The 15,526-nt window shown below is 50.6% G+C and overlaps 1 protein-coding gene and 1 long non-coding RNA gene across 2 annotated transcripts in view; both read right to left on the reverse strand.

Annotated features, from left to right (window-relative positions):
• Positions 1–3,758: 3,758 nt before the first annotated feature.
• Positions 3,759–5,802, reverse strand: LOC119086317 (MAGE-like protein 2). Its single transcript, XM_037197293.1, has 3 exons — positions 5,693–5,802; positions 4,940–5,588; positions 3,759–3,821 (listed from the first exon to the last, which is right to left on the reverse strand). Exons 1-3 carry the CDS (start codon positions 5,800–5,802, stop codon positions 3,759–3,761), a joined length of 822 nt encoding a protein of 273 aa, XP_037053188.1.
• A 1,134-nt stretch (positions 5,803–6,936) lies between these two features.
• LOC119086384 overlaps positions 6,937–15,526 on the reverse strand; it is a 38,128-nt gene continuing 29,538 nt past the window's right edge. Inside the window, exon 4 of the long non-coding RNA XR_005089666.1 lies at positions 6,937–15,371. This is a non-coding gene — a long non-coding RNA (uncharacterized LOC119086384). The remainder of the gene's footprint in view (positions 15,372–15,526) is intronic.

A 15,526-nucleotide genomic window follows, 5' to 3' on the forward strand; every position in this document is an offset into this window, starting at 1 on the left:
GAGGACCTTTGTCAGCAGTTATGGCTCCTAGGGATGCAACATACTTTCAGGGACAGAAAAAGGGTCATGATTGATTAGTGATGTCTGAATGCAGGATGGATAGAAAGCCCGAGAGGAAGTACAGCCCTGTGTGTTTATCGGTCCTGACTTAGGCCTCTCTGCCACATTATTACTTCTTTAGGATGTTCAGTGAACAAGCCTGTGTGGCATAGACTCTCCCTGCCTCTTTCCCCCAGGAAGTCCAGTTTCTGCTGGTGTCCCACAGCTAGCTGACCTTGCCAGACTTCCTAGATGCAGCCACAGTGGAGACATTCTTCTCGTGGCAGGCTGCGAGGGTAGACTGGAGTTGAGCTGTCTCAGTACTCCTGTGGACACTCAGTGCTGCGGGCAATCGATGCAGAGGTCTGAACCGGCCTTCACTTATTGACAGTCTTGGCAGCAAGTCCAAGGTTGTGTTCATAATTTAGCATCCTGATTGAGGTGTGCGCTCCTGTGAGTGAATGAGTCACTTGGGTCCCACCGTCTCATTTCTTTTTTCTGATGGAAGGAGACAGGCAGCCTGGCCTTGGGAATTTTAAATTGCATCAGGAAAAAGTGCAGTCCTAATTCATATCCACTTTCACGCTGTGTCTGCTGGTCCTGCTGTTCACCGAGGGCTTGCAGCAATCTTACTTCTTGCTAAGTCACAATGAAAAAGCAGGGCAGGATCGTTGGGACTTAGAAAAGAATTTGCTAGAACATGCAACAGAACTCCTTCCCCTACCCTGTTGGGGCTGGGGGAATGGCGGATGTGTACCAGTGCCCAATGGGAACAAAGCCTCTGCAAAGAGATAGTGCCTGCACCCTGTAAGGTTCCCAGAGGCCCTGGGGGAAGAGTGCATTTGGGTACACCACCAAGAGAAAGTGACTGAGGCCAGCCTGGGTGAGTCCCCAGCCCTTGCTGCAGATGAGCATCCTTGCTGGGTCCAATTACATAAAAATTAAATGAGGATGCCGGGGAGAAGGAAAAGGAGATGCAGGAGACAGCCCCAGAAAATGCTGACTGTCAGGTAGGAGCTAATAGGAAAGTCAGCCACCAAAGACGGTTCCGGGTCAGAACCACCGACAGGAAGGAAGCATTCATTTCTTGGGTTGTTTCCAGAAGTTTCCTCCTTTATCTGGAAGCTTTGCCACTGAGCGCATTCGTCCAGACTAAACATCCTTCCAGGCTGCGGAGTGTTCTTCCCTCAGCCGCGTCCCCACAGGAGCCTCTGGTCAGTGCGGTCTCTGGACAGTCCTGCCCCTGCGCAGTCTCTCTGGACAGTCCTGCCCCTGCGCGGTCTCTGGACGGTCCTGCCCCTGCGCGGTCTCTGGACAGTCCTGCCCCTGCGCGGTCTCTGGACAGCCCTGCCCCTGCGCGGTCTCTGGACAGTCCTGCCCCTGCGCGGTCTCTGGACGGTCCTGCCGCTGTGCGGTCTCTGGACGGTCCTGCCGCTGTGCGGTCTCTGGACGGTCCTGCCCCTGCAGCTCTCAAGGGACAGCTCCGCAGCCTCGTTTGTCCAGCTGGGCTTCCATCAGCCCAGCCCTTGCTTTGGAAGGACCTCCTGACCTCAAGGCCTCTCTCTTCCTCTCCCCCCACTTGCTCTTTCAAATGAGGAAGTGCTGCGTGGCCTTGAGAAAGTGAGGAGGAACTTACCAGGAGGACAAAGGGAGGCCTTGTTCCAGGAAGAGGAAGCAGTAATACAAAGGTCCCAAGAAAGCAGATAAAGAGAGCCAGAAACTGGGCCAGTGTTGAGGTGGGGACCTAGGGCTCTCGATAGCTTTTCTTGAAAATGATTTTTTGTTTAGTCATTAAAATGGTCAAAACACTTACTTTTTAGTTCTATGTACGTTTATACTAATTGTTACTCTGATCATAGACAAAGAACTAATCTTGAAATTGATAAAAAAGTTGGAGAAAAATTAATAAGAAATCAATTTTTAAAATAGTCAATAACCCCACAGGGGAAAAAATGAGCAAAAGACAAGATCACTTCACAGGAAAGAACAACTGACTTAAATACATACAAGACATTTGACCTCAGCTCAATAAGAGAAATACCAATTAATTTTCTGCTGAACTATCATTTTAACCTATTATGTTGACAAAAATTGAAGACTCTGCTAGTGTCTTCTGCTGGCACTTTCAAACACTGATGGTGGAAGTGTAAATTAGCCTGGCTCTGTGGAGAGCAACTTGGCATTATCTATCCAAATTGTAAAGGCTTTGGTCAACAATCCTCCTCCTCTCTGGAGATTTCATTAAAGAGATACACTATGTGTGTGAGAGGTGACGTGTGTTAGGAGTATTAACCACAGCCTGAGGTAACACTAAGTTTAGGCAGCAGCTCAGTGGCCATCTAGAGAGAATCATCAAAGAGATTCTGGCCGGATCATACAGTGGAGTGCTGTGTGGCCAGGCAGAAGATGTGTTCATTCAAACAGAGTTCGAAAACAAGCAACATGCAGAACAGACTCTATAGTATGATGTGTGTACAGTAGAGTTGGAGAAAGGAAAATATGTGCATGTATTTTCTTGTAGAAGTTTAAAGGACATTGGGATGGGTGCAAAAGAGCTAAATGTTCTCTCCTATGAACGAATGTGGAAGCAGGGTGGGACCAGGCAGACGGTGAGGAGACTTCTCGTAGACCCTGCTGCATCTCCTTAGATTTTTGAATCCTGAAAATATGTCTATCCTATTCTAAGCATTGTCCTCCCCATCCACAACGCACACACAAATAAATTCCTTTTCCTGGAGTCTTTTTTCAGAGAAGTTCTCAGTAGCCTGGCTGACAAGCTCACAGATCATCCACTGCAATTTTTTAGTGTAAAAACAAACAAACAAAACCAAATTACTCCAAAACAATTCATAAATGTCTTTGGCAGCTGCTCTGGCTGTAAGTAATTATGACTCCCACTAGGTTAACAAGGGTCCTCCCTCTCCTTGTCATCTCCCCTTTGTCCCTCCCCGCTCCTCCCCTCCTCCTTGTCATCTGTCCCTCCCCCTTCCTCCTCTCTTTCTGTCTTCTTCTTGTCCTCCTCTGGAGGGATTGATTTAGGTTCTCCCAAGCATTTCTTTCCCAGTCTGGTCGTGACTTTCAGGCTCTGGAGTATAGACCGAGTCTGCCCTCACTCTGGTGTCTTTGTTCCTTGGCCATTCCTCCCCTGAGATGACTTGGCCGAGAAGTGTGTGAGAACCGGTCACTCAATGTGCTTTGCAGTGACTCATTCAGACCCTGTACTGTGCTCATGGCAAATGTGTCTGCCCAACACGGACACTTCGGTAAAAACTCTTTCCAACAACTTCTGAAAATCCTTCAAGCAAGGAACCGATGTGCTGGAGAAAGAGGCGGCAAGCTGCTCACCAGTTTCTCCGAAGGATGTTGGGAAGCAGTGTCCAGAGATTCCAGGAGGTGAATGGTGTCAACTCCACATGTGACAGTGGTACTATCAGATGCGCTACTCAATTGCTCTCTGTAGATTCTTAAATTATTATTGTGTGTGCATATGATGAGTGTGTGTGTGTGTGTGTGTGTGTGTGAGTGTGTGTGTGTGTAGATCAGAAGACAACTTCCAAGCATCATTTCTCTCCTTCCGCCATGGGTTCTGGGGATTGAACTCAGGTTGGTAAGCTTGGTGGCAAGTGTCTTTACCTGCTGAGTTATCTCATTGGCCCCATTGCTCTCTTTAGAAGGCACCAGCAAGCTGGTCTGGCGGCACCGGCCTACAGTTCCACTTTTCAGAAGGCTGAGGTAGGATCACAAGGCTCCAGATCAGCCTGGGAGAATTCATGAGCTCCTGCCTGAAAACAAAAAGTCAGAAGAGGGTGGAGCTGGTGAGGAGTGGAACTCATTGGTAGAGCTGCTGGTCTGGTCTTTGAACGCCTGAACACTTAGTGCTATGAAGCCATCAGAAGGTCTTCCAGGAGGCCCTTAAGTCAGAGAGAGAGAGAGAGAGAGAGAGAGAGAGAGAGAGAAGAAGAAGAAGGAGGAGGAGGAGGAGGAGGAGGAGGAGGAGGAGGAGGAGGAAGAGGATGATAGAGATCAATACTGAGTATCTTGGGTCAGCTAGATGGCTCACTAGGTAAAGATGTCTACCACCAAGCCTGAAGCCTGAGTCCAATCTCTAGGACCCACATGGCGGAAGGAAAGAACTGATTTTTTTTCAAGTTGTTCTCTGACCTCCCGATGCGCACCCCCTAATACACCCCCCACCCCGTGTGCACACATACACAAATTTTCAAAATAGTAAGCATCTTCTATCATTCTCCACCTTCTTGTTGGCAATAAGATCTGTCACTCAACCTGGACTTCACTGATTGGCTAGACTGGCTGGCCAGAGAGTGGGAGGGATTCCTCTGTCTCTCTTAAAACAAGGTTTTTGATTTTCCGAGACAGGGTTTCTCTGTGTAGCTTTGCGCCTTTCCTGGGACTCACTTGGTAGCCCAGGCTGGCCTCGGAACTCACAGAGATCCGCCTGGCTCTGCCTCCCGAGTGCTGGGATTAAAGGTGTGCGCCACCGCCCTGCTGCTGCTGGTTTTAAAGCTGTGTGCTATCACCCCACAGGAGGGATTCTTCTGTCTGGGACTCCAGACACTGACAAGCAGCTTTTTACATTGGTGTCTGTGGGAGACCAACCCTCACCACTATTTACCCCAGGAACTCTTGAGGAATGAGAGATAAGAGAGTTAGAAATAGAGAGAAGAGAAACAGAAAAAACACAGGATAGACTCGGGTGGGCCTGGATTTATCCACCACCTCGACTGTCTCCGCCCTAGGGTATTTATAGAATGCCAAGGGGTGGAGCAAAAGCCCCCCCCCCCCAGCACAGCCAAGTGCAGACCATCTCAGACCCCTGCACTCAGGCCCGTGGTCCAATCATTCTCTCCATGCAGACCTGCTGGGTAAAGCCACGAGGAACCCGAGGATGGGTTCCCGCGGGTGTCGGGGAACTGAGAGTGGGCTCCCGGGGGTGTCGGGGAACCTGAGAGTGGGTTCCCGCGGGTGTCGGGGAACCTGAGAGTGGGCTCCCGCGGGTGTCGGGGTCTGAGAGTGGGCTCCCGCGGGGTCGAGAGTGGTCCGGGTGTCGGGTCTGAGAGTGGGCTCCCGCGGGTGTCGAGAGCCGGAGAGTGGGCTCCCGCGGGTGTCGGGGAACCCGAGAGTGGGTTCCCGGGGGTGTCGGGGAACCCGAGAGTGGGTTCCCGGGGGTGTCGGGATCTGAGAGTGGGCTCCCGCGGGTGTCGGGGAACCCGAGAGTGGGTTCCCGCGGGTGTCGGGGTCTGAGAGTGGGTTCCCGCGGGTGTCGGGGTCTGAGAGTGGGTTCCCGCGGGGTGTCGGGGTCTGAGAGTGGGTTCCCGCGGGTGTCGGGGTCTGAGAGTGGGTTCCCGCGGGTGTCGGGATCTGAGAGTGGGTTCCCGCGGGTGTCGGGATCTGAGAGTGGGTTCCCGCGGGTGTCGGGGTCTGAGAGTGCGTTCCCGCGGGTGTCGGGGTCTGAACTCTGGTCCTCATGCTTGTTCAGCAAGCTCTTTTTTGGCTGTGCCGCCTTCCTGGCCCCTGTCAGCCCAGGTGCTCTGTGGATGGCACCTGTCACTCAGCTTTAAGCTCTTCTGTCAAGCAGATCCTGCAGGGAGGGTTGGAAAGCGCACGCCCGGCAGATGACTCACTCAAAGCTAACTTTCGGTAAGAGGTTGGCTCATCTGTGTGCAATGCTTCATCCTCAGGGTGAGAGGTCTGTGTCTGTGATGGCGCTGTGGTCCTCAAGCCCAGCGACCGCCTGCTCAGCATGTTTATTCTCTCACCACACCTAGCCCTTGACTTACTGAATCAAGGAGTGAGCAGATAGTTGTGTAGCTCTCTAGCCCTGGGTTTAGATCATCTGTGCCCCAAAGAACTTTCTGTGATGGTGTTCTGTGGTACTCCAGAGCTGTGCTGCTCAAAGCCAAAGCCATCCCATACTGCAGCCATGTGGCTCCCGAGACTTGAAAAACAGACGTGACTTGTGCAATTGGGGCACCAAATTTTCTTTATCAGTTTTACTAAATGGTCAATTGTGACTGGTGGTTACCATGGTGAGTGATATAGGTTTAGGTCATTTGATATTTTAGTTAGGATTCTATTATGGTAATAAAATACCAGGATCAAAAGCAGCTTACAGAGGAGAGTGCTTATTTCAGCCTATAATTCTCGGGTCACACTCCATCAGTGAGGGATGTCAGGACAAGAACTCAAGGCAGGAACCTGGAGGCAGGACCTGAAGCAGAGGCCATGGAGGAACGTGCTTACTCCCCTGCTCCCCATGTCTTACTCAGCTTGCAATGTTTTTAGCATGCAGGACCACTTGCCTGGGAGTGTCACACACCCAACAGTGGTCTGGGCCCTCTTACATCCATCACTAATTAGGAAAATACCCCACAGGCTTGCCGTAGGCCAATCTGATGGGGGCATTTTCTCTATTGAAGTACTTGATACTCAGGTAACTCTAGCTTGTGTCAAGTTGACAAAACCAACCATGACTGGTGAGTGGCTATTTGTTTAGTCTTGAGAGACAAGGCCTCATGTATCTTAGTGTGGCCTCAAATCCACTATAGAGTTGAGGGTGACCGCGAATGTCTACACTTGCTCTGTAGAGGTGTGCGCCATCATACCTGGTGGCGAGGACTGATCCCAGTGCATCGAGCAGGCTAGGCAGGACTCCGACAGTTGAGCTATCCTCGGACCCCAGATTGCTGACTTAGTGTTTGATTTTCTAAACCGATAAGTTTTTTTTCAAGCTTCCTAAACTAATTCTTCATTTCACAAGGCCCAGAAACTTCCAGCAAGTTTTGGAGGCAGTGAAAAAAACACAGTAGCACTTCCCATGGTCGCCCCAGGCAAACAGAGGCCAAAAGGAGAGAGTGAAGAGATGCTGGTTCCACCTGCTTTTTTTTTTTTTTTTTTTGACAAAGCCTTGAGTCCCCTGGGAGTGAAAATAGTCAGCCTCTTGATTTATGAGTCACCCAAGAGCCACCCGACAACTGTTCCAGGCCCCCGCCAGCAGGCATCACAGAGTCAGGGCTGAGGGGCTGAGTCAGCAGCACCATTTCTCAGAACAGGTGTGCTTTGGCAAAACTCCGGGGAGGGTGCTCCACCCAACCCACCTTCTGTGCAGGGAGGCAAGGCAGCCCAGTGCCCGGGAAGAGGTCCATTCCTGTTGAGGAATGTGTGAGGCGGGGAGTCACCAGGGCCCTAGATCCAGAGACACTGTAAGGTTTAGATCCAGGGGTAGTTTTGTACACTACTTGTCCATCTGGAGACCACTTCCCCTGGCTGTGGGTCAGGAGCCAAGCAGCCCTCCAAACAGACAAACAGACGTGGGCCCTGCTGGTTACACCCATCGTTGCCACCGGCAGAAAGCGAGTGCTGGGACTTCACAGTCACAGGTAGGAATATGCCAGAGAGGACGCACCTGTGTGTGTCTATGCACTGGCCTGTGCCGGCTCCCACAGATGCCACTGTGCTCTGTCGCAGGGTACAGGCAGACTGCACACCCAGAGTCAACAGTGTTTGCAGCAGCCTGCAGAATGAAAGTCGTTCCTCTTTGCTTTCTGAGTTAGAAAATCCATAAAAAGCAAACCCTTGAAGCGCCCACAGCGCCTGAGTTCCCTCAGCTGACAGCATCCTCTGCTCTCATTCCTCAGATCTACAGACCGAAGACGCCTCTCCCTAGCTTGACCCAGTCCTGTGGTAGCAGTGTCTCCTCTGGCATGGCTCAGAAGACTGCGGCACTGAGGCCCTGGTGTAGAACTCTTCAGGTTCCTGAGACCCAGGGCAGGATCTGGGTGAGGCATCATCTGGAGCTCTGAGCTGTTTTAACACATTCAACACACCCCAGCAGGCAGGGTGGGCGAAGCTCATACTGTTCATGATGTGTGGGAGAAACTTTGATAACCAGTTGGATGAACAATGCTTCATCCAGGGCTCTGGGAAGTGTAGAGGTCCCCTGTTACTCACACGGGCACACCTCACTCTGCCTTTGCTCTGGTTCTTTTCCTAACCACATCCTAAAAGCTTTGAGGCAGGGGCAAGCCTGGGTTTGAAGAATTACTGGTGCCCAGGAACCCGATCCTTGCAAGAATAGCGCACAAACCACAGCTGGGAACGAAGCTCCGTTGGGAGAGTGCTTGCCTAGCATGACCCAAGCCCTGGGTTCATACCCAGCACCACGTGGGTGCAGTGACGCAGTAATCCAAGTACTCTACAGGTGGAGCCCGGAGGATCAGAAGTTAAAGGTCAGTGACTCTAAGGCCAGTCTGGGCCCCAGGAGGTCATGGGACCCTGTCTCAAATAGGAAGCACAGACATTGTCAAAGTCCAGGGTCCCTTGTCATCCAGGTTCTGCTTTTGAAATCCCATCTGTGTCCAAAGTCTGTGGTCTCCATCACTGTGTTTTACCTCAGAGCTCTTGGCCCTTCAAATGGCAGGGCTATTTCTGTCTTCTGTGTGACCAGAGGGCTGGAGTGAGCAGATCTCCTGGGCTGTCTGGAAGATTCCTTTCTGGTTTCCTGGAGAAAGGCACTCTCCCCACCTACGGAGCGTGTCTCTGTGTGTATCTTTGGCTGCTGGAGATTAATTCCTGTAGAAATTATTTCCCAAATAAAGAACACATATAAAGGTCATCTCTGTGTGCTGTGGTCACAGAATTGTGGCTTTTGATGCTTACAAAAGAATTAGCTGGGTGGTAGCGGCACACGCCTTTAATCCCAGCATTCGGGAGGCAGAGGCGAGCCCATGGGCCATGAGAGACAGCAGCTCATGGTGATGAAGAGGGAGGCAACCAGACGAGACTAGATTCCTGTGGAAATATGAGCTGGACCTTTCACTTGATATGGATTCAGAATTCTTTTGGTTCATATTTTCCCTCCTCCTCACAGCATAGCACAGCCCAGTTTTTACTGTCTATCAAGCACACTAAAAACCCATCCCCACTTTCATTCTAGAATACTTTGCTTATTCTTTCCCACTAGGCTGCCTAAGTTGGGTTTTCCACTGGACCTCAGCTGACTGGTTGACTAATCACAGGAGAAGCTCTCACAACCACGGTTAACCAGGAGCAAAGCTCACCCACCTCCATTCCCTGGTAATGTCTGGTGATGCCTGGAGATACGCTCTGGGGTACCAGTGAGAATGGGGTGGGATGCTGGCACCCTTATGGTTTGCAAGTTTTGGTAACACGGGCTTCTGTGGCCTGTTGAGAGAAGTCCTGAGCCTTTGCTGTGGAGGAGGGCACACCAGGAAATGAGTGAGACTTTTTGAGTCAGGTGACTCTCTGGAGAGGCAGGGGTCAGCACAGGGCCCCTCAAAGCAGGATCTGATAAAAGGACATGTTAGTGTTTGTCACAGGCTCTTTGCCGAGATTGCTTTTCTTTTTTATTGTTTCGCTGGAGGCCATCCAGTTCTCTTTAAGAAATAGTTGCTGGCTAAGAATCTGGCTCTTCCCCATCCTCAAGGTCAGGCCAGGTCTGTGACGGTAATCTGCTTGTCTGGAGAGGAGGTGGTGTTAAACTAGTCTCTGAGATGGTGATGGTCCATGTGCCCCACTAACCTAACACTAGTCAACACTGGTAAAATTCTCTGAAGATTTCACATATCCTGAACCCACATGTTATGTTGTTTATAATCTCCTGTTTTCCCTTCTAAAGTCTAATCAAAATACATTGCAGTCAATGAACAACTTAATTGGAGTTTTTAAAGGTTTAAGTTATACCCAAGTACACATTTATAATAAAATGCACGAGCTGTTTCTATGTAAAAATATATAGTTAAAATATAGTGTCACTTATTCAAATTAGCAATTAGAAACAGACTAATTTTTCATAAAAATAACTTGGTAAGAGACTGGTTCAAAAGCCCAAACATTTTCAGTGACATCCCTCAAAATATGTGGTAGTCCCCGCGCTGAGGCAGTGGGCTGGCTTCAAAGGCCGCGAGGTTCGCTGCAACATGTGGGAAGGGCAAACAACCCCTCCTGAAGCCCAAAACCACCTTTAGAAAGTGGAGAAGTGCCGCCAATATTGAATACATCCCCAAGAGCAGTAGGTTTACCACCCCAGCACGTGTTAGGAGGATACACAGGGCACAGTGTCAGGTATATGGGCGGAGAAGGAGAAAGGACAATTCAACAGGACCCTCTCGGAGTTCAAGAATAGTGGTCAACACGTGACCAGCAGCCACCATGCAGCATCCTTTGAACAGTGTTGACACACCTCGTCCTGACAGAAGGGGCAGCTGGGTCTCTCAGGGGTGGCTGTTGCCTAGGCACATCTGCTGTTTTCCCAGGTGAAAAGCAGGGTGGACAAACATTCGACTGTAATCCTTTTCACAGCACAGTCCCACCACACTGATGCAGTTTATGATAGAGAGGGCAGAGGGCAGAGATCAAGGGGCAGAGGGCAGAGGTCAGGGACTGACAGACAGGGCAGAGGGCAACGGGCAGGAACTCTAGCTCTGGAAAGCAGCATTTTCTAGGGACAATGAGCAAGAGTAGTTATAATTCTTTAAGTCTGAAATCACTCAGCTCTGGAAGGTTCTGTCAGGGCAGGAAGCTAAGGAAGGATGAAAGGAGGAATTGCTTTTGGTCCTGACACAGATTGAATATCAACGATAACACACACACACACACACACACACACACACACACACACACACACACACCAGTCATCTCAGGGGCTAGAGGTGTTCCTGTGAGGTCACTCATTTCCAGGTTGAGGTTAACCAGTCGAAGCTGTTGCTGGAATTTCTCACTGCGTTTTTGTACAGGGCTTTGATCACGTGGTCAGGCAAGCTCCTGGGGGCACTTTGTCAGTTTTGGAAATCCCTCCTCTACAGGGGTCCTCACGGGTGCCGCCCTCAGGTCCGGTGCCCGGAGACCTCCACATCCCTCTGGCCGGATTTTGTCCTGGTTTCTGGTTGGAGTCCACAGAAGTCTCCATCTTCACCTCTCTGAAAGATTCTGGCAGAACCACCAACAAAAGTACAACACGAGATCGGATTTCTGCGTTGTGCTGCCTTCAGAACAGTGACAACTTCCCAAAAAATGTGTCTGTGGGCTGGGGAGGTGGCTCTGAGGCAGGGCACATGTGTGAGGCCCAGGGTGTTTATTTCCCAGTGTCATGTAAACACAGACACAGGAGCACATCACACACACACACACGCACACACGCATGCACGCACGCACGCACACACGCACACACGCACACACGCATGCACACGCACACACGCACGCAGAGACATGTATACACAAAAGAAGGTGAGTAGGCAAGCCTCCTTCTAACTTGATTCCCATGGTCACAGCCAACTTGGACATGAAAAGACCAGCTGTCTGAGGTTCTGGGTGTTTTCAGGCTGAGGCCACGATTGCCCAGAAAGATAAACATAGGCACAGAAGAAGGTGTGTGTGTAGGCTTCCTACCCAACTCATGGGGTTCCCATCCTCCTTTCCCTGTGGGGGACACCATATCACAAAGGAGGGTGATGGAGCTGGAGGCCCCATCCTGGATGGAGCAGGCCTCCTTGGGGAGCTCGCCGCTGCCCAGTTGGGCAGTCCACGCTGTGTCTTGAGCTGACCTGGCTAAGATGAGAGGCAGAGAGGACTCTGCTGTCTCCATGGGGGGGTTCTGAACAGAGCTGCAGAGCTTCAGGTACTGGGCGCAGACCTGGGAGAGCTTGAATGAACCCTGCAGACCTTCTGAGGCCCTCTCCTGACTCTCCTGCTGGCCTTAGACACATGGCGGACCCTGGTAGTGAGGCTGTGCCCTTTGGGCCTAGTGGTCATCTTTGAACTTCGAGATGAACTTCTGAAATAGGAAATAGATATGCTAAATATCTACCAACTGCTTCAGGAGGGCTCCTGAGGCTTGCTAGCCAGCCAATCTAGCTGACCAGGTAAGTTCCACATTCACTGAGAGACTCAGTCTCAAAAAAGAAGGCAATGTAAATAAATACTCCTTCACTGAGAGCACATGTCTCAAAAAAATAAATAAATAAAATAAGGTGATGTAAGCAAATACTCCCAGTGTGTCTAATAAAAACTAATGTTATCATGTCAAACTGGCTTGCAAAATTCCTAAAAATTAACAGTGGGCTCTTACAACCAAACTGGACTCCAACTCATTACTGACTCTAGCCCAGATCAACAGGATTGAAACTGACCCAAGACAGAATATTTGCTCTGGAGCCAGACAAGCCTGAACAGGATGCCTAGCACATTCCAGTTCCCCCTTCTATGTCTCCTCGATTCAAAACCCATTTGTACACGGGCGCCAGTCCAGGCTCCATCCATGAGGACAAAAGGCTTGCGCTTGGTTCAGTGCAGGAGAGGGAGGTGAGACCCCACATGGGAAGCATTTTCTGTACCCCCGAGTCTGTCCTGAGAGCTGGGACAGACTCAGAGGATCGTGACCTGCTCACACAGGCCTCCAGACTGAGCAGGTTGGAACCTAACGGTCCACTAAAGAAGAAGAGAGCTGAAGAAGAGAGCGAGCGATGTGAAGCAATGCTCTGGATATTTGATCCAACACGGTGCTGAGAAAGGGCAAGGAAGAAACAAACGATGGGGTGTGGACTCAAAGCACCGGGCGTGCACCATGTATTTAACAGACAGCTATGCGTCTTCTAGCAGAAGGGCACACAGCAGGGTTTTTCATAAACCTAATTCACATCTAGGGTCCTTTCTACCCTAAGAGTTTTGCTCCAAGTACAGACGTACAGAAAAAACCTAGATGTTAGATGAGATGTAATTACAATTACCTGTAAAATGGACACCCCAAAGCTGAAGGTCTCTGTGGTGAAGCCTGGCTGACAGAGCCTAGTTGGCTATCCCGGGTTCCTGAAAGTGCTATATGGTTTCCTCCTGTCTGTCTAACTTGAGTGTTGGCCCCTGCACCCCAGTTACAGAATCTAGGGGTAAGAGGTGGAGGTGGGGGTAGGACAGTAGGAGTGCTTACCCAGGGAGGAAGGATGCAGGACGAGGGGCATTTTTGGAAGCAGCCTCCGCACCTTTGCTGATGTCATGCTAGACTCCCTCCCCAGCAAGGATGAGCTGGGACAAGCTCTGAGAGGAAGACATACCAGACAAAATGGCATGGTCCTCTCTCTTGTTTATGGAGAGGGAAATGTGCTGGGGTGCCTCGTGGGAGATATTTTTTGGGTATATGGGGGGCTGAGAAGAAGTAAAGGGTGCAGTGATTAGTGGAGTCCAGGTTTGGGGACACCACGTGAAGGCCCTGAAAAGCAGTGTCTACCCTCACCTTCATCGTGAGATTCAGGCAGCAAGTTCCCTAGCACACCGGGAACTCCTCAGCCCTCCCATGCAGCTGGAGAAGATGTTGCTGCACAGGAAAGGATCTGCAGCCAGTGCAGTCTGTGGCCTGCAGGAGGTGCCTGCCTGCTCTCAGGAAGCAGCCAGAGTGTGGAGCCTGGAATGAGGGGCCAGGAAAGGGTGCTCTGGACCAGGGATGAGGAGCTAGGGAAGGGTGCTTTGGACCTGGGATGGGGGAGCAGGGAAGGATGCTCTGGACCAGGGATGAGGGGCCAGGGAAGGATGCTCTGGACCAGGGATGAGGGGCCAGGGAAGGATGCTCTGGATCAGGGATGGGGGGCAGGGAAGGATGCTCTGGACCAGGGATGAGGAGACAGGGAAGGATGCTCTGGACCAGGGATGAGGGGCCAGGGAAGGATGCTCTGGACCAGGAATGAGGGGGCAGGGAAGGATGCTCTGGACCAGGGATGAGGAGACAGGGAAGGATGCTCTGGACCAGGGATGAGGGGGCCAAGAAGGATGCTCTGGACCAGGGATGAGGGGGCAAAGAAGGATGCTCTGGACTGAGGATCTTTTGAATCCTACTTGGCATGGGGGTGGGGCAGCTATTTTGGGGTGAGAGGTAGATTAAAAGGATGCTTGAAAGAGAATAGAGTAGCTGGTTCATCTGGCTTGTTCATTCTAAGTAAGCAGGAAACAATGATTTGTAAGCTTGTGTGTGTGTGTGTGTGTGTTGTGTGTGTGTGTGTGTGTGTGTGCGCGTGCAAGTGCACATGAATGTATGCATGTGTGTATGTGTGTGTATGAATGTGTGTGTATGTGTTTGTGGTCACAAGAAGCAATTTGAGGAAACAGCCAATCTTATCTTCAGCAGCCTCTATACTAGTCACAAATAATTTGCTTCATGTCATAAGTGGATCCATTGGTTAACTCTGATTTATTGATGAATTGGATTGTTGACTTGCCGTTCTTGTTTGCTGGTTTCTGTTAAAGATGTTGAAGAATGAAATGTGTGATGGACCAGTCAGGACTTCTCTCCTCTTTTTAATTCCCAAACAAAATAAAATCCCGCTCAAAGAAAAGCGGTTCATTCTCCCTTTCCTCTGCTATTCCATTGTCTGTCTCTGCTTCCTCTCCATCCATTTTTCCCTTTTACCAATCTACTATGTTCATTCATTTACCCGAGCATTCAGCTGAGCAGTTAGGCTAGTCTGAGTACATAAGCCAGCCATTGGTGTCTCTGCGCAAACAACCAACTTCCATCTTCATTTAGTTTGGATAAGAATTCTCTAAGCATTTTACCCAAAGGAAGCAGGTGTTTTTCATGCAGGGAAAATGATTAATTTCAATATTCACAGCGGATGAGAACTCTCGTATGACCCTGGGCTTGGCCAACACGCTGCTGCGTGTGGTTTCTTCCATCCAGGAAGGCTTGTGGTCCCTGTTGTGTTTTATCCCTCAACTCCCCGGTGGTGGTCCCATTGAAGTGCACGTCTCACGGGCTCCCTGTCTTCGCCCTAGCACTCACTGCGCTGCTTGAAAGCAGGCAGTGCAGGAATCAAGAGAAAACGCCATATGGACTCTCTGGCGGGGAGGGGGAAGGCAGGGTGTGTCCACAATGCCTCCTGCGCCACCTGCAGAGCGAGTCAGTGGGACCTCACTAGGAACCGAAGGGAATGGTGGAAAATTAAAGACAGGACAAAAAGGGACAGACATAAAACGGAATGCGAGGCGGTTTTCGATTGGAGATCTGGCAGAGCAAAGCGGAGGTTTCCCTTGGCGTCAACTCGATTTGCTGCCCGAGCACATCCCCTGCATTCTTACCACATGTGTCTGTGTCCAGGGACTGTGAGCAAACTCCATGCTGCCTGGGTTTATGGCATGAACCCCCTGCCTGTATTCTGGCTCTGTGTGGGCTTCCGGGGAACAGCCGCTGGCACCTACGGGGTGCAGGGCACCCCAGTCTGCAAGGTTCTCACCCTGCAGCCTCACACTCCTCCACCGCAGTTGCCATTTGCTGCAGGAAAACGAAGGGGTGGGGGCTGGTCTCTCCTGAGTCCCTGTGATGAACATTGAGAATAATAAGTTCTGACTGCAATAACCCTTCCGAAAATGAAGCAATTCTCCGCGGAGCCCGCCCTCCTTTTGATTCTGCCTACAAATTAAGTATAAATTGGAATCTCTGCTCTTTCCTTCCTGGTCCAGGCTAAGCAGC

The sequence above is a fragment of the Peromyscus leucopus genome, chromosome 20 (genome assembly GCF_004664715.2).
Source record: "Peromyscus leucopus breed LL Stock chromosome 20, UCI_PerLeu_2.1, whole genome shotgun sequence".
Lineage (NCBI taxonomy): Eukaryota > Metazoa > Chordata > Mammalia > Rodentia > Cricetidae > Peromyscus > Peromyscus leucopus.

Excerpts from the sequence above, each read along its gene's own strand:
- LOC119086317 (XM_037197293.1), bottom strand. The coding sequence starts at position 5,802 with ATGCTGAGCAGGCGGTCGCTGGGCTTGAGGACCACAGCGCCATCACAG. Across the intron at positions 5,589-5,692 it reads GAGCCAACCTCTTACCGAAA|AGCACCTGGGCTGACAGGGG; the intron begins GTTAGCTTTGAG and ends TGCCATCCACAG. Across the intron at positions 3,822-4,939 it reads CCGCGGGAACCCATCCTCGG|GCAGGAGCTCATGAATTCTC; the intron begins GTTCCTCGTGGC and ends TTTTGTTTTCAG.